The 25,452-nt window shown below is 36.5% G+C and overlaps 3 protein-coding genes across 4 annotated transcripts; 1 reads left to right on the top strand and 2 right to left on the bottom strand.

Annotated features, from left to right (window-relative positions):
• Nucleotides 1–202: 202 nt before the first annotated feature.
• On the bottom strand, nucleotides 203–11,401 carry paics (phosphoribosylaminoimidazole carboxylase, phosphoribosylaminoimidazole succinocarboxamide synthetase). Its single transcript, XM_056445490.1, has 15 exons — nucleotides 10,980–11,401; nucleotides 10,155–10,544; nucleotides 9,994–10,062; nucleotides 9,178–9,915; nucleotides 8,563–8,640; nucleotides 8,069–8,244; nucleotides 6,174–6,210; nucleotides 4,307–4,504; nucleotides 3,737–3,915; nucleotides 3,457–3,636; nucleotides 2,240–2,353; nucleotides 1,976–2,059; nucleotides 920–1,100; nucleotides 638–796; nucleotides 203–520 (listed from the first exon to the last, which is right to left on the bottom strand). Exons 1-15 carry the CDS (start codon nucleotides 11,356–11,358, stop codon nucleotides 354–356), a joined length of 3,129 nt encoding a protein of 1,042 aa, XP_056301465.1. The 5' UTR covers nucleotides 11,359–11,401; the 3' UTR covers nucleotides 203–353.
• ppat (phosphoribosyl pyrophosphate amidotransferase) lies at nucleotides 1,013–20,036 on the top strand. Its single transcript, XM_056445493.1, has 12 exons — nucleotides 1,013–1,123; nucleotides 6,701–6,945; nucleotides 13,637–13,703; nucleotides 13,865–14,071; nucleotides 15,818–15,930; nucleotides 16,046–16,191; nucleotides 16,448–16,520; nucleotides 16,645–16,796; nucleotides 17,534–17,661; nucleotides 17,736–17,957; nucleotides 18,050–18,170; nucleotides 19,438–20,036. The coding sequence occupies exons 2-12, from the start codon at nucleotides 6,818–6,820 to the stop codon at nucleotides 19,605–19,607; spliced, it is 1,527 nt and encodes a 508-aa protein (XP_056301468.1). The 5' UTR covers nucleotides 1,013–1,123; nucleotides 6,701–6,817; the 3' UTR covers nucleotides 19,608–20,036.
• A 1-nt stretch (nucleotide 20,037) lies between these two features.
• On the bottom strand, nucleotides 20,038–24,861 carry si:dkeyp-117h8.4 (uncharacterized protein LOC572032 homolog). Of its 2 annotated transcripts, XM_056445492.1 has the most exons (10): nucleotides 24,696–24,861; nucleotides 24,528–24,594; nucleotides 24,389–24,441; nucleotides 24,167–24,197; nucleotides 24,047–24,072; nucleotides 23,679–23,748; nucleotides 21,994–23,555; nucleotides 21,525–21,558; nucleotides 21,390–21,441; nucleotides 20,038–20,382 (listed from the first exon to the last, which is right to left on the bottom strand). In XM_056445492.1, the coding sequence occupies exons 1-10, from the start codon at nucleotides 24,768–24,770 to the stop codon at nucleotides 20,343–20,345; spliced, it is 2,010 nt and encodes a 669-aa protein (XP_056301467.1). In that variant the 5' UTR covers nucleotides 24,771–24,861; the 3' UTR covers nucleotides 20,038–20,342. The 2 variants fall into 2 exon arrangements, with proteins under 2 accessions (XP_056301467.1, XP_056301466.1); XM_056445491.1 differs by lacking the exons at nucleotides 24,167–24,197; nucleotides 24,389–24,441; nucleotides 24,528–24,594; nucleotides 24,696–24,861 and having other exon boundaries at nucleotides 20,039–20,382; nucleotides 23,849–24,086.
• Nucleotides 24,862–25,452: the final 591 nt, after the last annotated feature.

Consider the following 25,452-nt stretch of genomic DNA (forward strand, 5'->3'; position numbering starts at 1 on the left):
GTTTATAGTTGGTAACAACAATTGAATCATGGTTTTGCTAGTACACAGACCATAGTTTATAACTACTATTATACAATGTTTATCAGTTCATCAAAAAAGGGTCAAGAGTTAACAATGTATTCCAAACAACTCACCAAGGTCTGAGACAAGTACTGTTTATCTCTAGAATGTGGATTATAATCAAGATAACCGGAGACAAATGTAAATGAGGAATGTTTTATTGATATAAAATGTACACTTGAAATGTTGTTATTGCAAATAAACTCTAGGTCAGCATTTCACACAGGCTTGTCAAAGGCAATGACTGTTGTGTGCACAAAATATCAGGTGGAAATGCAAAAAGCGATGGTCTATTAAAGGCTGCATTCTTGCATCTTTTTGTCAGCCTGTTTCAGGGAAACCCAAGTGTTCAGCATGGATGCCCGAAGTTTGGCCCAAACCAAATGGTTGTTTAGACCCAGGATCTGCGCCGCAAACTGAGCAGCAGCTTCAGGGGAAAGAACAGTGGAGCAGCCCAGACCTGAAGGGGTAAGAATGGGAGAAACGTTTAGCAATGCGTACAATAAAACTGCACTGTGTACCATTGTTAAAAGCGGTCGGTAAAAGACTTCGATTAAAATATCTAAATTAAATCTACCACTAGGCATGCGAAGAGATGACCAGATGTCCTGAGCGCCCCAGTCAGGGGTTATAGGAGGACAGTTAATAACTGGATAAGCAGTGTTTCCTGACATCACAGGGCCCAAGCCGTTACTTCTGCCTGCCACTGCAACAAAGATAGTAGGCTCTCCATCACCTGAGAAGAAAAACATTGATAAGTCAGTTAATAAGCAACACTGAACTCCAAACACAGTTTTCACATTATCTTGATAATGAAAAATGAGGAAAGTGGAAAGATTGCGTTTTTGATTGGTCATACCCTCATATTCAGCTTTAATGCGGAGTGTCTCATCAGGGCCTTTATGTGCAGAGCTGACTCTGAGGTGGCAGGGAATGCCGTATGAAGCACAGGCTTTACGGATCTTCTCACAGTGAGCCACGTCTGAGGTGGAGCCCATCAGAACTACCACCCTTCCTCTCGCCTGAGAGTCCAGGAGCAGCTATAAACAAACAAACACAAAAGGTTGGTTTCACTTTTGTAAAAAGGCTTTTATTGGAGAAAGGGGGATGGTGGGTCATTAAGGTCTTCGAAGTTTAACAAGGCTGAAACTAAAAAGTAAAGAGCATCAGATTGCAGAGCTCTGTGTTAATGTTCAGCTTCCTTGTGTGATTTATGATTAGTAAAATTGACTGCAGTCAACCTTCAGCATTTAAGTCTTGTTTAAAGCTGCAACGAAGCATTTATGACAAAAAGGCGTTACAAATTAGGACGCAGACTTGGTTCTACGCATTGGTTGTTGCTAGATTTTTTTTAAGATGTAAGTGTACTTAAAATCCGAGGTAAAACTGAGTTTGAGCTCATTAATTGGACCCATTCGAAATTAGAAGTGTGATCTGGGATAGTTTATGCAAATATGAAATATTTTTCTGTGATCAGTTACTCTCCCTTGTTCTAAACCTTTAATAGTTTAGTTTCTTCTGTTGAATACAAAAGAAGATATTTAGAGAAATGTTGGAAACCTGTAATCATTGACTTCCATAGGATTTGTTTTTCATACTATGAAAGTAAATCATTACAGGTTTTCAGCTTCCTTTAAAATCTCTTCTTTTGTGTTCAACAGGAAAATAAAAAAAGTTAAGGGTAAGAAAATGATAACTCGTGTCTATTCATTGATAACTATCAATTTAGGATGCAGTTCAGACATTGAAAATAAAAATACTCATAAATTAGACACTAAACTAATTTGCTCAAACGTGTTTTAATTATGGCGTTTTAAAGTATACAGGGAAAGAATAGTACGACTGATATGTCCAAATTGTGAAAAGCGTAGAAATGCAAACACATCAAAAATGACCATTTTCTAAACAATGATACCTTAACTCGCTCTGCGACCCACTCAAAGTTCCTCTTCACCATCTGCATGGCCTCAGGAGTGACTTCTTTCAGGTCCCGGTACACCTAAATAGACCATAGCATTTTACAGACAGACAGTCAGTCATACTCATATTAATCTCCCATGCTTCTAGAAAGAGCATGATTAAAGCAGAAAAACACATGCTTCATCAGATTAATATCAAACTACATTTACCTAATGCACAAGGTGGAATGTTTTAGATATTCAAATGTTTGGCTCTTTACCTGTTTGTCTTTCTGCTGGCTGCGATCTCCAGCCGGCCAGAGCCTCCATGAATCATTGTCAATCACATCAGCCAGCACAATTTCCTTAGTGGTCACATTTACACCAAATTCTATCTAAAATGACAGATGATGGAGATTAGTCCTCTATGATGGACATCAACATTCTGCTTTTCAGCTCAATTCTTTTTTTATTTATTAAAAGTTTGTTTAAAGAGAGTTTTCACAATAATTATTCCAAAGTTTCATATCAAATTCACAAAAACGTGCACATTATTATATTACATTCAAAATCAGATAGAGTTAAGGTGTTCAGAAATACACTGTAGTCAACATTTAAAGTGGTTTAAAAAAAAAAAAAACCTATTGAACAACACTTTTCTTGGAGAATTTTGATCTATTTCAAATTAGGGCTGAACAATATATCATTTCAGCATCGATATCGCAATGTGCAAGTCCCCAATAGTCACAGGGATCTGCAATGTAATTGAGAGTATAGTTGACCAGACAATACATACATAGTGGAGTATTTTCAGATTTTAACCTTAGAGTGAACGTTTATTATTTGTATGTGTTTTTAAGACCTGACTGTAAGTATCTGAAGCAAATTTAAGCCATTTGGGCACAATAAATTAAACATTTGTAGCTTAAAGGTTGATTGTACATTATGTAATTATTTATTCAAATAAAAGGATACAGTGTTATTATTATTATTATTATTATTATTATTATTATTATTATTATTATTATTGATTATTTCATTTCTGCTTCTGAATACTGTTTGACTCTCCAGAGAATCATAAATCCTTGTTTATTTGCATCTTTTCTGTCGCATTTATCTTTGCTTGTCATTTTTTCATTATATTTATGCAGATATGCTCCCCTATAAAATCATCCCAATCGATCTAAAACTCATGAATTCTTAACAAGCTACTTAAGTCATCTGCTGAAATTGCATTTATATCACAATATATAAAATCGCATTTAATTAATGTCAGTTTTCCAATAGTGTGCAGCCCCATTTCAAATGTTGACTACTGCATATGCATAGTTAACCTGCAGTTATACAATATATAGTGTCCTGTGAAGATATAAGTGTAAAATATGTTTACAATGAAGTAATCTGATCATTACAATAATAAGGAACAGCATGGTCTTCTCTTCTGTGTCATTACTCTTATAACTACGCTGTAGTTTATGGTTTCACTCCGGTTTCTTACTTTCATATCCACCAGCGTGCAGTCCTGGGTGGCCCAAGCCTTCTCCAGGACTTCAAAAATGGCCACCGTGCTTTTGCTCATGATATCCACCTCACAGCGACCAATAGTCAGTCCAGCCAGATCAAAACCAGCCGCCAATAGCTGCTCTTCTGACCACTGAGGGTCATTATTGGCATCATCCTGAGCAAAAAATGGACGAAAAAAAGATCAGTGTGTGAAATGGCCTGGAATTACATTTGATATGTGATAAAGTCTTTATTTATAAAAATCAGATCCTCACCTTAAAGAACATCTCCATTTTTAAAGGAGTGAAGCGGTAGCCTTCTTTGACCCCAGGGTTGCGTTTGAGGAAGGAGCCCGTGGCGATGCGTCTGCAGACCCATTCAATGGGTATCATTTCGCATCGAGATGCCACAAATGCAGTGTCAGAATGCTGCCTGACAAATGCGGTCTTAAGCCCTGAAGGAAATTATTCACATTACTTGGTGCATCCTTTCAGTAGACACTAAATGTTCTAGTTCATTAGCAGCACTTTCAAGTAGATAATGGTGATGTTATGATAAATGATACACTTTCACATGGTGTAACTGGAACAGCAGTCCTACTATCCTCAACACAGCATGCGTGTATTATCAGGTTTAATTAAAGGAAGTGTGGAAGTCACAAGACAGTAAAAAACTCAGGAGCAGCACATGGTACACGCACCATTTTCAATTGACTAAAATTGCTGAGGAACTATTTTAAAAGCAAATCTCATCTAGAGACCTCTGACATCTTTCCGTTTTCCTCTTGAAGGTTTAGATACACCTTCAAGAAACTTAGAAAGTGAAATGACAAAAAAGCAGCTCACCAGCATCTTGTAAAAGTTTGAACACACAGCTGGTGGTCTTGTTGGCAATAACAGCTTTGCCCTCCATCTGATCCTTCCGAACCGCATTGCCCGCTGTGATCTGATCTTTAGACTGGACCAGGACATGGCCTGGCTCATCCACAATCTCAAAGATCTGCTTGGTCTTCCCCTCATTCAGCTTTTGACCTAGTTTCAGTTCTACACAAAAACAAAGTAACAACACAATAATTGATGATATGAATATGATTTTAACATGCAAAACATAGAAACTTGCAGTGGAGGCAGACATACGGATAAAATGAATGTAGCCCTAGAAAGCAGTTTGTCAATCGATTTTATAACTGCAATAATAATTAAAATGTCTTTATTGAAAGAAGAAAAATGTGAAGCAATTACACTGTGAAATAATGGTAATGTGAAAAACATTAAGCAAATTAATAAGATGTAATCAACTTGAAAGATTTTTGTAATTTAATAGGAAAACTAGAAAACATTTTTTCAATTCTCAAAATCTAATTCCTAAACCTATTCACTTTTTTTTTTTTTTTTTTTTTTTTTGGATTTTGAGGTCTGGAGCAACCATAAGAAAGCATAATGACTTATAATGACTCAAAGTTAATATGAAATATTTGATCATTTTATTAAAAATGCTTTACTTTGGGGTACTTTTTTAATGTTATTTTTACCATTTCTATTATTTGTTTTTATTTCTCTTATACTTGTTTCTTTTATTTCTGTTTATGTAAAGCACTTTGAATTGCCACTGTGTATGAAATGTGCTATATAAATAAACTTGCCTTACTTTTTAAATTCATTTATTTTTAAATATAATTGGGGTTTTTTCCTGATTGTTAAACTACTTACTATTTTAACTCTTTAACTGCCTGCTCTACCAAATAGTTGACCATATCTGACTGTTTTAAATAATTACTGTTAAAGTCATTTAAAGAATGACCGTTTTAAATAATGGTTGGTTTACACACACAGAGAATTGTTGGTTTACCAAAAAAATAAAAAATAAAAAATCCTGTTGCACTACTACACTTGATTTTGGTTTTATTATTTAAAAAAAAACATGTTAAATGAAAATCTGAAATATTGTATGGCATACTCCAAATAAATAAAGGTGATTTAGTATATAAAAACATTTTATTTTGATTATGTTTATAAATAAGTTGGTCTTACTCTTCATACTTTCACATTTTTCATAGTAGATGCATTAATTCCTGTACTTTTACCATAAACCGACATATCAACCATTGGTAAAGGTTGATATTTTAGAAATATAGGATATGTTGGGGGAAAAAATGCATTGAGTGTGTTAACTAGTGAAATTAGAAGTTAAGAAATGAAATCCAAACATTTTTTTTTCTTGGTTGGGCAGTTAAAGGGTTAAAGCATTTTAACTTATATATATATATATATATATATATATATATATATATATATATATATATATATATATATATATATATATATATATATATATATTTTATTTTATTTTATTTTATTTTATTTTTGGATGATGAAAAAACAAAAGCTAACAGGGCTACATTTCCAATAACTTTTCTTTCTTTACTCCCAATAATTTTATACATCTTTACAATTTTTTATTTATTTATTTAGGCTCAGATTGATTCATCTTTCAAAGTTAAAAAGTTAATCACACTACCATAGTATTTATACTACCATGTTAGTAGATCTAGTATTATTACCAATTGTGGTTACGAATCTACCATAAAACATAAGAACTGAACAATGAATCGTGCCACATGGGTATACTTTATATTCACTGCGCAACTGCACAGCACTAAACATGGTGCACACAGAGAGAGACAATCGAGCAGAAGAGTAAAATCTAACTTACCTGTTGCAGTCGACATTCTTGTTGAGATTTGTTTTTCCTGCAAAATAAAAGAAATGATGAGAAACTTGATTAATCGGTGCGGTCGGGTTTAAGACACGCGCGCTGTGCTTGAGATGAAGGCTGATTATAAAGTTCGACGAAGAAGAGGGGTGAGACTGAACTCATTTATTTTCACGAGAGTAAAGCGTTACGACACTCTGCCGATTCATAAAAACCAATCAGAGTAATGCCATCTTTACCACGTGGACAAAATCTTAATCTGCATGCTTTTGGAAGATAGACGTTTTATCTATTGAGTGATGCTGTTTAGAAGCAAACATTTATAATACGACACATCTTTGGAAACAACATTGAAGTTTGGGCGCGTGACGCAAGATATTGAGTAGTTTCGACTTTTAACGTTTTTTGTTATCGATTTGACAAAACTTGCTTTTCTTTGACAAAAAAACAACAACTTCATTTTTTCATCTGCTCTAACGTGGATTTCTAAACTGGTGTTTTGGTCATTCGAGCTGCTGTGTTGCCAGATCCTCTTCTGCATGTTCCGCTGTGCGAGGAAACACGTGCTTCGAGTGACTCTAGCCAGCGTGGAAACACAGGCTAACTTACACTACTAACCCAGTGAGCTCCACTGAGAGGAGGACATGGAGTTTGAAGAGTCGGGCATCGGAGAGGAGTGCGGGGTGTTCGGCTGTGTGGCTGCAGGCGAATGGCCAACACAACTGGAGGTCGCGCAGATTCTGACACTTGGACTTGTTGCTTTACAGCACAGGTAAGTGTGAAAGTTACTGGTTCCTGTAATGTGACTTGAGGTTGTTTTGGATGTACTGTTTCTGTACTATAACAAACAACGAAAAAAAACCTTATCAAAATATACTTGAACCAGTATACACTGGTTTGCTGTTTTTTCTATTGCATTTTATGTTTGGAGAAAATGGTTGAAGACCATCGTAAAACAGTTAACTCCAGAAAATCTGTTAGACTGTTTTAATATGGACCATTTAGACCTAATTTGCATCTAAACCAAGCAACGATTAAATTATGATTTGATTGTTTTAGCCTTTTAAAACATAAGGACCACCCACCTCTGACCCCAGTCTGTAATTTTGAGAGCCCAAAATTCAATAAGTTGTGTCATTGCCTTCCGTAGGTCTCAGCAGATATAAGATAACACTTTTAGAAGAATGTATTTACATGTAACGTTAAACACATTTAATTCGAAACACAAAGCTTTCTGATATTTTTTAAATAGCAAATTGAAGTACTTTATAAATGCTTAAAGGGATAGTTAACTCAAATAAATATTCTGTCATCATTTACTCACCCTTCACTTGTCTCAATCCTGTTTGACTTTCTTCTGTTGAACACAAATGGAAATATTTAGAATAAATGCTGGAAACCTGTAACCGTTGTATTTGTTTTACCTACTATGAAAGTTAATGGTTACCGGTTTTCAGCTTCCTTCAATATAACTTATTTTGCATTCAACAGAAGAAAACTTTCATAAAGGTTTGGAACCACCTGAAGGAGAATAAATAGTGAGTAAATTTTCATTTTTGGGGGAACTATCCCTTTAATTTAAGATGGTTTAATGTTTTTTAAAGTTATTGTTGGTTTTTAGATTATTTTGGCGCATTATTTAGTGTGTCTGTTGGAACATCAGCTTAATTCAGCTAACCCCAGTGAATAATCTCTGGCTGGTTTACATAATTTTAACTGCATTAGTCTGCCTGTGGTTGTGATTTTTGCAGTTGGCTGATCTTGTTTTCCTAAAGATAAAAAGCTTTATAAATGCTGATATATTTAAATAAATCACATTCAGTTACTGTCTGCAAAACCCAGCTGCTATGCAGTTGAATCGCAAATCAATAAGCTTCCATTGTTCTGAGTCTCACCGACTGTTCAGACGTGATTGCATTAGATGCCATTGAACACACAGAGGTGATCTCCATGATCGGAAAGTATTGATCGTCTTCTTCTTTGCATTGGAAGTCTATATTCTCTGACCAATCTGTGCTGCTCTCTCCATCGTCTGTGCTCTGATGAAACTGTTTACAAAGCAAACGATCTCCTAAACACACAAGATATAGTTAACAGTGTTATATGGGTCAAAGAATGTTTTTTCCACAGTTTCTTAATATGCTACTCTTTATATTAATCGTTATATCGTCATGATTTTCATTTCAACTTCCAGAAAGGTGCAAGATTGTTTGTTTTGCCACTGTTGTATTGTCTATAAATGAAATCACTTCTTAATGATAATAAATGCATTCCATGTATCCTTATGAATTTATTCTTGCTCCTGTCTTGATTCTGTTAGTCAAACTGAAGTCACAAGATTTATTCTGACAATTTGTCTTTAAAAAGAGGAGAATGTAATCAAAAAAACCTTCATCTGCAGCTTTCCTCTTTCTTCCTTTTCTAGCCGGCTCATGCTCTCCTCTTGTGTATGATGGGTCACTATTGTCTACATTGAAAATATATGCAGTTCACTTCACACATAGTGAGAAAAGGCAAATAAAAGTCACATTATGTATATTTGTGTGGTATGATTCAGTGGTTCTCAACTGTAGGGTCATGACTAAAAATGCTCTGGACTGTTAGCATCACCAGCAGCAGGGAAAGATAAAAAAAGGCACATTTAAATGTATTTTTTGTTTGTTTTTAGCTTGTAGTTTGTGTAGCATTTGTGTATAATTGTGAATAAATTTGGAACACATTCAGGTCACATGGTTGAAAATGCCAGCATGGACAGGTCATTCTCAAACATCCCTTGTAGAATCATGCCAAGAGAAAAAAAATATTACCTAGAATACAAATATAGCTTTAAGAAATATTGTGTTTAATTTAAATTATTATATTTCATTTAAATGACTTTGTTACTTTGCTGCATTTAGTTTACTTTTATTTGATGAACCAATTTGATCATGCTTTGGGTTGCCACATGATGTGTCTGATCTGATGCAAAACCAGTTGGGAACCACTTTTCAATCAATTTTGTTACCTGGAATCCTTCTGTACTTATGACTGTCATCATATATAACAGCAGAGATGGAGTCAGAGGACAGATGCTGCTCATATTCTATCTGAGGGCTGCCAGTTGGCCTCATTATTGTGGAATTCATAACGGGTATCCCAAACTCAACATTTGACACTTCTTCTGATCTTGTTAAAATTGTTTGGGTCTCAGCCTGGTTCTGAAAGACCCTTGCAGAAGTGGCAGGAGACCCTAAAGGTACCTCATCCATGGATGGCTGATCATATCTTACTGCATCAATGTCATTGTCTTCTTGTGGAAGTCCACCCATGGAGGGCTCCTCAAATGATGATGGAGAAAACATCCTGGAGCTCCTTCGTAAACGATTTGTTTCAGAAAACTCTGCATAACTCATTCGGCTTCTTGTAGGCTTGGACAAAAGTGAATCCAGCTGTTCGTAAAACCTCATGACACGGCGAGGATCGCCGATATCGGCTTTTCCTCGCTGCAGAGAGCGGTAGAGATACTTCAGGTTTTTGTACTTGGTTCGGCATTGTTTCCAGTCCCGTTCCACACCCTGCTGAAGAAGCCTGCGTGAAATCTGCACAAATATGTCTTTATTTCTGGTTGAGCCCTGAAGCTGTCGTTGAATCCCTTCTTCAGCCCAGATTTGAAGCAGCGCAGCCACTTCATCCTCACTCCAGTTTCTCCCTGAGTCATGCACTGTGATGACATTCATCTCGTTTGCAGATGCTGATGTTGACGCTGAAAAAAGAAACAAGGTGTTTGAGGAATTTGGTTTTTAAACAACATTTGTCTTTGTCAGTTTCCACTGGAACTCACTTGAATCTCTTGCGATCAATGGATGAGTGGCAGCATTCATCATAGTTTGCATCTCTGCTAGACTTTCATCTAAAAGAAAAATGGAATAAGTAAACTTCTGTATTTAGTACCTTAACCATTTAGCTGTTTAATATCATTGCAGTTAATAATAGAAATCTGACCATCATCAATCTTGATAACCTGCTCTTCCATAGGTTCACGCCTCATGGCCAGGTGATCCCTGTTTGGTATATTCCTAGGTGACTCGTCATCCTCAAATCTACCCTCAAAGTCTTTTCCCTGCATTATTGTATCAAGCTCAGCAAAGAACCTTATTGGCCGGCCTTGACTCTTGCTGACTTTGTAATCATATTTCATGTTCTTGTATTTGGTGCGACACTGTCTCCAGTCTCGCACCACGCCATGTTGGCGTTCCAGCCGGTGTGCCATCTCCTGAAAGATGGCCTTGTTTCTGTGGGAGCGTTGGAGCTGTTTGTGAACCTCCTTGTCTCCCCAAACAGTAAGGAGAGCTCGAACCTCCTTGTCAGACCAGTGCCTCCCTCCTTCCAGACCTAGAAACAGATAGTTCTCGCTTAACAGGTTTGGCAACATTAGGCAGAAGAACATAGTGTAAACAATGGGGCTTAATGGGAACCACCAGGTGGGTTTTTAACTCACAATTTCTACCCAGAAAAACACAATGTGATTGCCTTGTGAGGTTAACTGAAAAAAACTAAATTTTATTTTTGTGATTATATTTTTATAGCTGCTTAATATAATGAATTTTTTTCATTAATTTTTAATAAATGAAAAATGTATCATCATTTTAAGTCATATTGAGACTTCTTTGGTCTCAAGAGTCCCCTATGTCATTTTATGAGAAAAACAATTATAAAACTTCTTCAATTTGCATTGTTTAAATTAGGTATTTATTGAAATATTAATTTTAATTCTAAACTGAACGTGTAAAATCATAATTGTAGTTTTTATTATTGTGTGAATATTACCTTCCTGAAGACCTGGCACTGCAGTAGCCTCCTCTCTTCTGCCAGCTGTGGGCTCTTCCTCTGTCACGTAAGGCCTTTGGTTTGGTGCCCTGCTATCGGCAGAAGATCGTTTGTAGATGCCCTGCGGTGGCCTCCAGTCTGGAAGAGCCATGCTCCTACTCTGGGCCTTGCATTCAAGCCAGTCTTTACACACGCCAAGCTCTCTTAGGCGGCTTGAGATGGCCTCATACTTGGCCCTGCTCTCTTCCTCCTCCCAGGCTAGTCTTTCCCTCCACACTGTGAGCAGAGTTTTCACTTCCTCTCCTCTCCAGTGACCAGCTGTGTCCCTCTGTCTCTTGTCCTCTCCGGCATGCCTTTGTGGGTCTGTTTCAGGCTCCATGTTTCTAAGCTCTCCTAGAAATGGCTTCTGTTGGTGCGCCTCTGCCTTTATCCTCTCTGCTCCCCCTCCCTGTTGACTTTAAGCTCAGTGTCCAAGGCAACCAGACGACTGAGCCAGTTAGAAGCGACCATGTGACCGAGAACAGCCTCATGACTGGCTTAAGCTGTGTGTGTCGGGGGAGGGCGGGGGAGGAAATGTGAGAAGTGGCTTGGCGAACGAGCTACACTTGCTGCGTCGATCATCCTCAATAAGACACGTGGAAATGGCTCAGATGTGTTTGGCTACTCCAGCACATCTATTCTTAATGTCTTTTTGGTTATTTAGTCTCATCTTTTGGGATGAGATGTGTGCACATTAAAGCCTTGTGCTTTCAGTCTCTGTGTTTCTCCCTGTGCTCACTGTGTTTCTGCCCTCTATCTCTCTCTCTCTCTCCCTCCCCCTCTCTCTCTGTCTAACCACTTCACATAAACCGGTTTGATCTGCTTTAGTCACACTTTGTGCAGTAATTCACTCATATAAAACAGATCTAGCTTGATTTCGATTTTGTTGGTGGGAGAAAGGGAGGGACACATTTTTCTCTATCCAGTCTTGCAAAAACATGTTTCTAATGGCTCACAACTGCAGTATCACTTGAACAAACACCACCAGTTTGCAGTTGTTTTCAAAAATAATTCTTTTTTAAAGACGTTATATATTAGTGGTGTAACGGATCACAAATATCACGGTTCAGATCACATTATGGTTTTTTTAGTCACGGATCGGACCATTTTTCGGATTAGCTAAAAAGGGGAGGAGACGCATGTAATTTGCTTTTCATTTATTACAGAAACAGTACTGCAAGCAAGTTTTGGTTTTCACAAACAGAACTTAGAATCTGTAATATTATTAAAAACAAGATGAAGAAATAATCAGCTGAATAAAATAAATAGTAAAATATTCAGTACTGTGAAAAATTCACTGTTACTCCTACTGTTGCTGATAACACAATGTATATTTTTAGTCTCATTTTCAATAAATTATTCAGCTTTACACTCAACTTTGTTTCATTGCTAGATGGATCATTTTTGATAAATAAATACTTTGATTTTTGCGTTTTTCAAACAGATTTTAATGCATCTATTCGAAGGATTAATAAACATGCAAATGGCCATCAATTATTATTTGTTGCATGGGTGTTGAGACCCCGGTCTTTTAATGATTATTGTGCAGCTTACACTGAATGCATTAATGCAGGTTAAACAAGTGGTGACAGAAAACACCTTTAATAACCTAAGAAACCCACCACATCCCGAATAACCTACCACGACTTCTTTCATCATCATTTAAGATTTCCTGTAAATTTTAATGCTTTCATACATGTGATTTGAATAACGTGAGAGGCGATCTCTCTGTGATTGTTACAAATTTAGTAAAGTTTTAAAAAAGTATTAATCCGCAGGTCACATGCGGCCCAAACCGTGAGTTGTGATCAGTGATCCATTACATACGTAATACTATATATATATATATATATATATATATATGTATATATATGTATATATATATATATATATATATATATATATATATATATAATGGTGATTTTTAAAGTCAGTACACTTACAGATCACAATCATATGAGAAGCTTTTGTTTTAACCCCTTTTGTTTTACATGGAGTGGGTGTTTTCATGGAGGCTATGTTAAGATCACTGCAAATCTTTCACTCAGTGACAAAATTGGTAGGTTTACAATGAGATAATGGCAAACTGTGAAAAATACTGAAAATGCTGTGAACCATAATCATGCAAATGACATTAATAGGTTTCTATATGCCCTTAAAAACCATTTATATGTAAATGAGTGGCCAAAACACCTTTTAAAACTGTTACATAAACCCAGTGATTGTTAAAGGGATGTCACTGGCAACTGAATTTTTTAGTTTTTGCATCATCCACATTTTTGGATGTCAGTATACACTAGCATTCAAAAGATTAGGGGCAGTACATATTTTTAATTGTACAAAAAATCTCTGCCTCTTGTCATTTAATAAATCATTTTATCCAAAGTGACTGACAATAAGCAAGCGATCAAGCAATTTAGTGTAAAGAGAAGCTTCTGATTTTGTTATAAAAATGCAAGCTAAAGTAGCTAAGGATTAAGAATTTATTTTTAAGATAAGTGATATGTTAAAGATGCGTTTTTAGGTGCCTTTTAAATGTTGCAATCAGTCTGTATGGGATTGCCATTGTTGCATTTATTTGATCAAATTCCTTGTTTTGCATGCTCTGTGTTAAATAGGGGTCAGGAGAGTGCTGGAATTGTCACAAGTACTGGAACAAACCCCCCAACATTCTCCACCCTGAAGGTAATGCAGCAGGAATAACAACATTTCAATGTATAAAGCATCTATTCCTCACTGCAAATATGATTTGTTCCTCTCCCGTGGGCCAACATATGTCAACATACTGCAGAGAATTCAAGATTAGACATGCCTGACATAATTGCTCCTCACTCTCTCTTACACAGGGAATGGGTTTAGTGAATACGGCTTTTAAACCAGAGGATTTGCTGAAACTGCGCTATGGTAACCTTGGCATTGGACACACACGCTACTCCACCACGGGCATCTCAGAGCTGCATAACTGCCAGCCTTTTGTTGTAGACACCCTGCATGGCAAGATCGCAGTGGCACACAATGGAGAACTGGTCAATGCCTCCGCACTGCGCAAGAAGGTGGGCTTTGATATTTTCAAGATGCAGTCAGAATAGGCTTTGAGTATGCATAGTTTTTAAGGACACTAATACTTGCAATATGATGTCACAGTTTTCAGTATCTTTTAAAAAACACATTTCAACACACAGTATGTAATCCATCCTAAAGATAAGAAATATGCTATCTGTTCTACTTCACTGCAGCACAGCAATCCTTTAAGTCAGTTTAGGCTGGTAAAGTTTCTCAGTGTAAAATCCTCAAACATGGCATAATGTCCTCATTTGCATATAAATATATATATGGAGTCAGTGTCATCGATTGGATGTTTGCTTAGTATAACTTAAGAAACCAATTGAAAATTTAGTTTCTCTGGATTTGGTATGGATCTAATTGTAAAAAGCTACAGATTAAAAAAGATTAGGTTATAGATTAAAACAAAATTGCAGAATTCTTTTAATTGACATTTGGTAATAATGTATTCATGAGTTCCTCTAAGTATTGCTTTTTAAACTCTTCTGAAGGTAACATTATCATTGTGATGTCTAAAAATTAAGATAATACCAGAAAACGTTACATGTTTTACATTTAGAAGATGTAAAGTAGTTTGTGGTCTAAAACAAAAATTACATTTTGCTCATACTATGAATTGTAAACTGCTTGTTTGTTTGTTTTTTTTTGCATCAGTGTTTTTGCCGACCACTAACAATTTTGTATTTCTGAATGGACTTGAAAGTAATGAATTACAAATACTCAAATTACTGTAATTTTGTATTTTCTCAGGAATTTTCTTTACAATGTAGCTTAAAAAAGTGTGTAGTTTTACTGCTACATTTAATGCACTATTTACCTTCAACCTGCAGTCATTGTGATTGGCTAAGTTCACTAATCAAACCTATGTTTCTCATTCAATCAAACTGCGCATAGAAAAACTGCATCAGAATGACTGACCTACAGATAAACGCTTTATAAATGCTGCAAACAATCCATTCGCCAATCTTCCTTCATTTGGGCTACGGCCAATTCAAGTAATCCAATCAGTTCCCAGGGGACAAAACCATGCACTGCCCTATATATATATTTCTTTTTTCAGGACCATTTGAATCTGATGTACATCACAATATGAGATTTAAAAGACAATTCAACTTTCGTTTCGTGCAGACTAAACAATAACTAAATGCACTACAGTATGTTTCGTTTTCAAATAGAAGACCAAATTGCACATCTTCTGTCAGTGCTGCACAAGGTTTTTGCCTCTTATTTTAGATTTTTAGGTTAATGATTTTGCTCCGCATGTAACGGCATCAAACTTCTTTCTGTCTGCTTATAGGTGGATATATTCATGTAATGAGTTCTGACATTAAATGAATCTCACATTTTAAATTTATAGTCCTTGAATGGCAAATAATTTAACTTGTACTTAGAAAAACCATTAAAAAGGAAATGGCACTGATGTAAGCTACATTTCTAATGTGCAGACAAGATGGATTCATTTTCACAGCGTAATACTCCCTACTCTTGACTACTTTTTTAGAAGGGCTACTTTTTACTCATACTTTGAGTATTTAGAACAAATATTTTACTGTGCTTGCACTTTTTTGGGGGGTCAAGTAATGGTACTTATCTATGAGTGTGTTATTTCAGTTTGTACAGTAACATATCTGACATGAATAAGAGGGTCTTGTTTGTCTGCCTATTGCTGAACATTTACCGCACAACTTTACTGGAATGGATTTTTTTACTTGATGAATTGTATTTGTGTGTTGTAGGTTATGCGCCATGGTGTTGGTCTGTCCACCTGTTCAGACAGTGAACTCATCACCCAGCTCCTTGCTTTGACTCCACCCATGGAGGAGCTCGACACTCCTGATTGGGTCGCTCGGTAAGTTCTGTGCATCTGATTGAGTCACCGCTCAATCCATGTCAATCTTTCTGATTGCTAAATTAAGTTCACTTGTGGAGTTCTTGATTTAAATGCATTTATTTGCTCTACTCAGTATTAAAAACCTGATGACAGAGACTCCTACATCATACTCGCTGCTTGTGATGTATAAAGATGTGATCTATGCTGTGAGAGACCCCTATGGAAACAGACCTCTCTGTATCGGACGCTTAGTGCCAATCTCCAAACTACACAGCTCAGGTGTGTGATATAACAGGCTTTAAAATGAAGACTTCTCTGCGTCTGCTCTGACTTTGGGTCTAGTTTATGTTGGATTTAAGAACATGCATTAAAAAGCTTTCCTTTCTTGTAATGAGAAGCATTCAGGCTCTTAACAATTAACTTTAATATTATCACTTAGTTTGCCTAATGCTGTAGTTTAATTTTGTTTCCTGCATTTTTTGATGCTGACCGTGCTATTTAAATGATGCTAAACTTATTTTTTTCCCCACTGTAGGTGCTGGAGAAGCAGACACAGAAGGCTGGGTGGTTTCATCTGAGTCCTGTAGCTTCCAATCGATTGGAGCAAAGTATGTTTTGCGCAGATCTGAATATTAAAAGTGCATTTTTCATGCTTTAGGCTCTGTCCACACAGCTACTGCATATTCTATTGGTTATTTTATTTATTGTTTATTTGGTTGTATTTTTTGTCAGGTATTATCGTGAGGTAAAGCCTGGAGAGATTGTCCAGATATCTAAAAATGGTGTGGAGAGTCTAAGTGTTGTGCCACGACCAGAAGGAGATCTTCCTGCATTTTGTATATTTGAATATGTTTACTTTGCCAGGCCAGACTCCATGTTTGAAGGTAAGTTCAAAATGTCTAAAATCAGGCATTAAGATTTAATTTTTAGAAGGAATGAATACTTTATGAATATAGGCACAAAGCTTTGTATTATTAAAATATCAGTAATAATGTACCAACTATACATGTTATATGGCTATACATGTGATATGGGTATGGCTGTATATGTGTTAGCTAAAGCCTATCATATGATTAAAAATGCTTTAATTATAAATCATACTTCCACATTTTTGTATACTCAGTTTGCTAACATTTTTGGCAGAAAGAGATGCTAAAGCCCTTTTTCTGTCCTTTACATCTATAGACAGCTAAGGGTTTTTAAAGGCAATATTTTCAGGAGTAAATTACCCCATTAGAATGATCAAAAATGAGAGATGTTTGTAAATTTGGTAGCTATTTCCATTTCCACTAACTTTCTATCTGTTAAAAAATCGAACATTTTTTTTACACTGTTTCAAAACAATAATAACCAGCACAAATAATCACAATGCATGCTCCTCGAGCAGAAAATAAGCATATTAAAATGATTTCTGAAGGATCATGTGAGATGTCACATGAAGACTGGGTTATTGACCGGTGTATATTTAGCTTTGTCTTCACAAATATAAACAAAATAAAATCTTTTAAAATCTAACCAACATTTTAGATGTAAAATATAAAATATGTTGTATTCAATAATTAATATTTCATGGTATAACTGTCTACTTCTAGGTGAATTAAGTGCTGTTTGTGTGTTCCAGGTCAGATGGTGTACACAGTGAGGCAGCGCTGTGGGCGTCAGTTAGCCATCGAGGCGCCCACTGATGCTGATGTGGTCAGCACTGTTCCAGAATCAGCCACGCCTGCAGCATTAGGATACGCACAACAAGTCAGTAATAAGGATACTATAAATGTCTTAATGTTTCATTGGTGACTCATTACATTTCATTCTGTCACTTTTAGTCGGGCCTTCCATATGTAGAGGTGCTTTGTAAAAACCGATACGTGGGCAGAACCTTCATTCAACCAAACACTCGCCTGCGTCAGCTTGGAGTCGCCAAGAAGTTTGGGGCATTGACTGACAACTTCGCTGGCAAACGAGTGGTGCTCATTGATGATTCCATTGTGAGGGGAAACACCATTTCACCTATTATTAAACTGCTGAAGGAAGCAGGCGCAACAGAGGTACAAATGCTTTTGGATCACTACGATATTGTTTCTGGTTTGGTCTTTTTTTTTTTCCACTGAAACATCTTGGTTGTCTTATTATACCACAGGTCCATATTCGGGTTGCATCACCTCCGATTCGATTCCCATGTTACATGGGAATCAACATTCCTACCAAAGAAGAGCTAATCGCAAACAAACCAGAGTTTAAGGATATAGCTGGTTATATTGGTAGGTGGAGATGCAGAGATTTGCATTATTGCTAAGGTTTAAAAGTCTAAACTCTACTGAAGCGTGTTTTCAGCACAAGATTAAGAATAAACTGCATTGTCTTTATTTTAAATTGTGAGATGTACACTCAGAATTGCAAGATGGCTTATTAAATCAATTACAAGTAGGCTTGTGCCGGTATTCGGTAATGTGATAAATCACGGTAATGAATATGCACGATATTGTTATCGCGGGCACTTCAAAATACCGTGAAAAATAATAGATCCGAATTTATATTCTTAGAACGCGCCTTAGCTTATTTTCCATCAACCGCTTGAAGAAACACTGCGTATATGCTGCGCAGAACTGATGCGCACTCTGATGTAAACAATCCCCGCATGTAGAAGCACTGTGTGCACACAGTGCGCGCCGCCGCTGCCACCGCTCTCTAATCCTCATGAAGAAGCATGGCGGAAGGAGGAACGCTGCCGACAATTTATCCCCCTTCAAAAAAAAAAAGTCAGAGGTTTGGAAATATTTTGGGTTCCAAAAAAATGCGGAGGGATTGCTGATCGAAGACGGTTTCCCTTTGCACATTCACTTTGATATAATTGCTCAAGTTTACTTTTATATTGTGTATTGTTTTATTTATTTGTATTTAAATGTTTGAAGTACTTTTAGTTAATTAAAAAGTTATTAAAGTTACTAAGTTGACGAAACTGAAGTTTTTTGTGTTTTTTTACCTGTTTCTCTTGTAAAATTACAGTATCGTGATAATACCGTATACCGTGATAAAAGCTCAATCAATTAATCGCAGCATGAAAATGTGATACCGGCACATGCCATTTACAAGAAATAAAAATAGTTGACAAATTGTCATCTTTTTATTATGAAAAAGACGTATGCCATCACTCAGGCCTTTCTTTTCAGAACAGAATTTTAAAAAAATCTATAATGGTCTATTACCATTCTGACTTCGTGTTCTGAGTTTAATTGCGAAATGTAAATGTGTAAGTGAAAGATGGCTTGTGAATAAAAATCTTGCTATTCTTAATCTGTTTTTCAAAAATGTTATTTAAATTAGAGTAACTCAATCAGAATAAAGGTCAGAATGTTTTTTTTTATATTGCAAGAGGCAAATGTGAGAAACTCAAATGCAAGACTTTTTATTTTTTTCATTTTAAAAATCATGTGGAGGAAACAGGATTCCATAATACACAAATTATATTAAGTATTTCCAAGCAATTTAAAGATATTTAATTATCCTCCCCACCTTTATTTTGAACAGGTGCTACAAGTGTGCGCTATCTGTCTGTTGAAGGCCTGGTATCTGCTGTTCAAGGTGGGATCGAGTCACATGGAAAAGACGAGAGGATCAGCTCCACCACTAAGACCACTAGAATTGGCCACTGTACAGCCTGCCTCACAGGAAAATACCCAGTGGAGCTGGAGTGGTGAATTTCAGCCCTCCATTAATGTCTAGTCATTTCTGTATACAGTAGGTTTGGTTTGTCTTGAAGTCCTTTGTTAATATGACCAATTTAAAAAAAGAAAACTGATGCTGCTTTAACATTTGACACAGCTGTAAATGTTGTGAAAATATTGCTGGCCATATACTGTGTTAGAATTAAATAAAAATCCCTACATGTATTCTCAAACATTCCATTAAACTTTGCTCTAGAAGTATTTCTGTCACTGTCAGTTTTTAAACAACTAAGATTCTCATCAAACACTCCATCTTTCCAAAAATGTGAGCTTTGTTCTTATTCAGAGCAAGATTAAAATCAATATTAGCATTAGCGACCCTGGATATTAAGAAACAGACTGTTCTGCCTTTGTTAATCTACAAGAAATGCGAAACCTGTGTATGTGAAGCGTACATTTGTTTATTAAAAAAGGTTTGAACAATACATTGTAATTATTTACAGATAAACATACTATTTGTCAATGCACATGTTATTAAAAACAATCATTCTATTAAAATTTACAATATTAAAATGCAGGATAGAGAGATTTATGAAACAACAACATAACAAACAGCTTCATTAACATGTACATGCATATATTTAAATACAAAAAAGTCTTCAATTTGACTTCAGGTCACCCTCTGAGTTTTCACTAGGGTGAACTTAAAAGAATTGTTGAAATATGTAGGATTTCCTCCTTAAGGGGATACATGCAGGCTGTGGTTCTTCACTGTAGAAGACTGTACTGCAGTCGCCTCCTGGACAGACTGAAGAAAACATTCTTAATCACCTGTAAAGATTACATCTACGTTTTCTTCAGTCAAGCTCACCGTACATGACTTCTTGCTTGATTTATCTGTTGACTTTGACTGGATATGAACTATTGTCAGAAAAGCTGCAATATTTTCAAAACTGTTTGATGTTACAGGTATTAGATCATATAGCACAGGTGTTAAACTCAGTTCCTGGAGGGCCACAGCTCTACACTATTTAGTTCCGACCTTAATTAAACACACCTAATCAAACTGAGTCCTTCAGGTTTTGGGTTTGAACTAAATTGTGCAGGAACGGAGTTTGACACCCCTGAAATAATGAGTGCACAATGCAAGAACAAATTGAAACTAACCCAGCCAATCACAATGCAGACTGAAAAAATCTCATAATTGCTTTTTTGCCATTTACCTCAATCAAATTTCTTAGTGTGTGCATATCTGTGTTGGGTTGTATGCATGTTCCTATAACAAGAAATCTTGTGTAGTGTGAATCCCACAGTGATTCAGGCCATCTTAACAGTCCTGCAATGTGAGCTTGACTTGAGAGCAAACCTCAAAAATCTGGAAAGTTTCATTGGCATATACTGACATGTATATTGAAAAACTTCAATATACAATAACATATTTGTTGTTGTTTTTTTGCTATACGTGATATTTAACTGTAAATCTGTTTCCTATTTTTACGTTCAAAGTTAACCTCATTCGTTTAGTAACACTATCAAATGTATTATCTAGAAAATCCTAATGTCCAACTCGTTCATTCATTTTCTTTTCAGCTTAATTCCTTTATTAATCTGGGGTTGCCACAGCGGAATGAACCGCCAACTTATTCAGCATATGTTTTACGCAGCGGATGCCCTTCCAACTGCAACCCATCACTGGGAAACTAATGTCTAAATATAATATAGTATTTAAAATTATTCATTTGGATAGATATTAGTAGAAAAATTGTTTATAGATATTTAAAGCATTTTTTTTAGATTTGACAGTGCTGTAATTACCTTGGAGAGTGTGATGCGGTAACTTGGTTAAAATGTCTCATAGGGGACGCAGCTGTTGAAATAAAACAAAGACTTGATGTGTGTTTAAAACAGCAAAATACAGATACCATGAAAAAAATAAGTGTAGCCACAAACCTTCAAGTAGGTGGACTCCGCTTGGGGCATCTCTCTGAAAAAAAAAAAAAATCACTGTTTTACTGCATTTATGTACTTTTTAATAATGAAGATGCTCTTAATGCTCAACAGGCCTGCATTTATTTGATCAAAAATACACACAATATTTATCAATTATCCTAAAAATATTTAAAATAACCCTTTTTCAGGCTGAATTGTAAATCTGCAGTGCCGCATGGTCCTTCAGAAATCACACTAATATGCTAGGATCAATATTTTTGTTGATATTGTCATATACTCTATAAAAAGATTAGGAAATAAAAATCAAAGCAACAAAATATCAGAAACCAGATATTTTATATCTTTATTGCCAATATATTTTATTTGTTAATATTTTCAAATGTTTTAATAAGTAATTGATGACAGGATTTTACTTTTTGGTGACCTGTCCTTATAAATATGTAAATAGTCACGCCAATAATGCTTTTACCAAAGACAGAGCATGTTGGTTCATCTGCATCTTCAATTTCGCCTCCCTTATTCTTCTGAGGTTTCCGGTTCCCCTGAGGAAGCCTGGACTGGGGCACTGCAGGAGGACGCCTCTGTCCCAAGCTTGTTTGTCCTCATGAAGATCAAACATTTGAGGGCTCGTGTGTCTGTCTGTCAGCTGGAGATGTTTCAGTGGGGAACGACTCTCTCGGAAGCGTTTGAACCGGAGTGACTCTTCCACTTCAGGCTGACGGCTGCGTTTCTTAAGCTTGGCTCTCAGAGGCGTCAAAGCTAGAGCAGACATGCTGGAGGAGGAAAAGCCAGGGCTTTGAAAGCTCTCCTTTGTGTTTCTTTCGCACAGGTGACATTGGGAAGAAGCACAGGGTGATGATGTGCCACGGCAGATGAAGTGGTGGTACAGCTTTCTGAACTCGGCATCGATTTGAGATTCACTGAATGAGCATGTGGACGGGGAGCCAGAAAAAGAGCGTTGGCGTTTGAATGGTGTTAAATGAGACCGACTCTCTACCTTAGAGGAATTTTGATCAGTGTGATCATAAACAGGTTGTCTTTGTGATGAAAACGGCACCTGTTTGGCACCATAAGAAGATCTATGAAGATCTTGGTGGATTACAGGAGACCTTCTCTTTGGACTTCCTATTGAGTTTATTTGTCTTTCCGTGTTCAGAATGCTTGGTCTGAAGGTGCTTTTCCCATTTGGAGATAAGATACCAATGATGCCACGCTGAGGCGAGGGAAGAGAAGAATGTAGGCTGTCCCTGAAACAGTCTTTGTCTAATGAAGAGAGTTGGGAGATCATTGATGTTCCTCTCGGGTCAATAATAGACAGACCTGCTCTGCTTTGTCGTGGAGATGTCAAGATGGATGAGGTTGGAACAGCATGAGATGTTGGTTCAACATCATAGGTCTGGTCCAGATCTGGAGATTGGTCACTAAGTGAGGGTGAACCAGAACGTGGAGGTGTAGAGAAATCAATCACACGAGCTGGATTCTGCTCCGGCTTCCTGGATGAGGCTACATCAATCCATGCAGACTGATCCGTCACGCCGCTCACATCTACACTGTTCCTTCTGGGTGAGTAAAAACAGGCACTGGACTCGTAGGATACATTGAGTGGTGAAGACTTTAGTTTGTTCTTGAGTAGATTTTGTAGTTTGGGACTACCCTTGAAACAGTTGCCAATGTTTTTTTGAGCAGGACTTTGAATTTGACTGGTGAATGAGATCTCTGTTGTTTTGTTTAATGTGCAGCTGTGTCTGTTTTTTAAAGATGTGTTGCGGTGCGTTGAACCAGCATGCCAGTAATTTCGGCGATACTTCTGCACCACAGATCTCGCCGTATCAGTCAAGCGTTGGCGCCGGTATGCTTCACCAATCTGGTTGAGCATGCTGGAATAGACATCCAAAAGGGTGCTTCCATTGCTACTCAAAGTTTTCTCCAGTTCCTCATTCACTTCTTTGGGCAGAGAGGACTCACTCCACAAAGACCCAGGAGATGTGGTGTTCAAATTCACTGATTGCTGGAATGACTCAGCTCCGTTCCCTAGATGAGGATCACAAAGGTATGACTTTGAAAGCTCAAAATTACAGATTTGTTTTCTTACACACATTTATTTCTTAAGTATATCAGTATTGTTTATTTCAAACTTATATACTCATTTCTTACATAGATTTTCGCTGTTTTCCTGTTGACCAGAGCCATTAAGATCATCCTCGGTGACCCCTGACATGTCCATCTGAAAATGGTGGAGTAACAAAACAGAAGTTAAAAAACATTACAACACATGCTTGTTTACGTAGAGCTGAAGCAATTTATAGATATATCCATTTATTTACTCTTGTTATTGCTTGTGTCGTTTCAGAAGTCAATGAGCTGTCGTCATGATCCTAGTCATAGTTTGGTTGCATTTGTGAGGGGAAAACATATAAATGGACATGAAAATCAATGACAGATCAATTGAAGGCCCCTGAATCTATTCAAATCATAATCAAGTCACAAGAAGAAGCAAAATCTATCATTTCTCTTCAACCTACATGATCATTTTCCCGGTCTTCAAATTCTACAAAATAGAGGATCAAGAGATAAAATGTAAAATGGCATTATAGTCAAAACAGCTTATTTTAATGACTCCAAATATATAAAAAGTTTCTTACCCCTCATTGAATAGTCTGCTTTAACTCGAGTCTGGATGTTTTAAAAGAAATAATAAATGTAATGAGCCAAAAAACACACATAGAAAATGAACAGATCATGCTCTTTTTGAACAACTGAATAGCATCATCATCAAATCCAGAAAAGTAGAAATCAGCTAAATATACATGTTAGAAAAAGTCTATGAATCTATCTTCTTGGATAGATTTTGATATTATTTGCACCTTTAATGCTTCCAGCTCACGTTCTCCCTCAGCACTGTCAATGGGCACAGGACCTATAAGTATGTAATAAACAAAATAAGTCACATTAAATATCACAACAGTAAAAGCATCAGCTGATAATTTCGACATTTTCGCCTACCTCTTCCAGTCCTGCAGGTCATCGTTTTCAGACAGATGTCTATTCCAGGATCGCTTAGATTGGAATACTAAAACGGACATAAAACATGACTTAAAGTAAAACATAGCTTTATGGGCATTTAACTTACAGGCACTCTCTTAAACGTACGTTTGCATCAAAAACAATTACCTTTTGAAAAATCGCTTCCATCGTGTTTCTGAACACATCGTTATTTCTCTTGAACTGATCTTTATATAAAGGCATGTTGCATGAACCAATTCTACTACAAACTAAGTTTATTCGACCAACATAAACAGATTTTGCTTTCACGCAGCGGTTCGACTAAACTTTCAAATCTCTCCCCGAGTGAAAATCTCGATCTCCGATTGGACGTTCTTTCAAGCAACACAGAAACGTCATCTTAAAGCGCGAGTTTCTCAACTGAACTGTCCGAGTCATCTTTGCGAATCGGTTCGTTTGAATGATTCGTTTAAAAAACGGTCCTGACTTATTTATGAATTTTATTGAGTACTCAAGTCACTCATGTTTTTTTAATGTAAATTGTGGAAACGAAGTAGCTATCAGTTCCATAATTTTATTAATTGTTCACCACTTGTAACAATTATTGTTGTTATATAAATGGGAATGTTTCTAAATAAATCAAGAAGTCGTGAAATTTATCTAATTTGCGATTTACTAAAATGAACAAATGTAAACGCAAATCTTGGATACAGTTTGATCAAACGAAAAACTTATTTAATTACAAAAATCATTTGCACATCTTTAATTGGACTACAAAAACGTCAAATAAAATAATCGAGAACCGGTCAGACCGATTTAAGGCGACTCGGTTCAATTTGTGAACGACTCATTAAAATCTCTGTGAACCTGTTCTAACCGGGCATTCGACTCAACTGAGCGATTCGCTCTGGTTTTTACACTAGTT

This window comes from Danio aesculapii, chromosome 20 (genome assembly GCF_903798145.1).
Source record: "Danio aesculapii chromosome 20, fDanAes4.1, whole genome shotgun sequence".
Taxonomy (NCBI): Eukaryota; Metazoa; Chordata; class Actinopteri; order Cypriniformes; family Danionidae; genus Danio; species Danio aesculapii.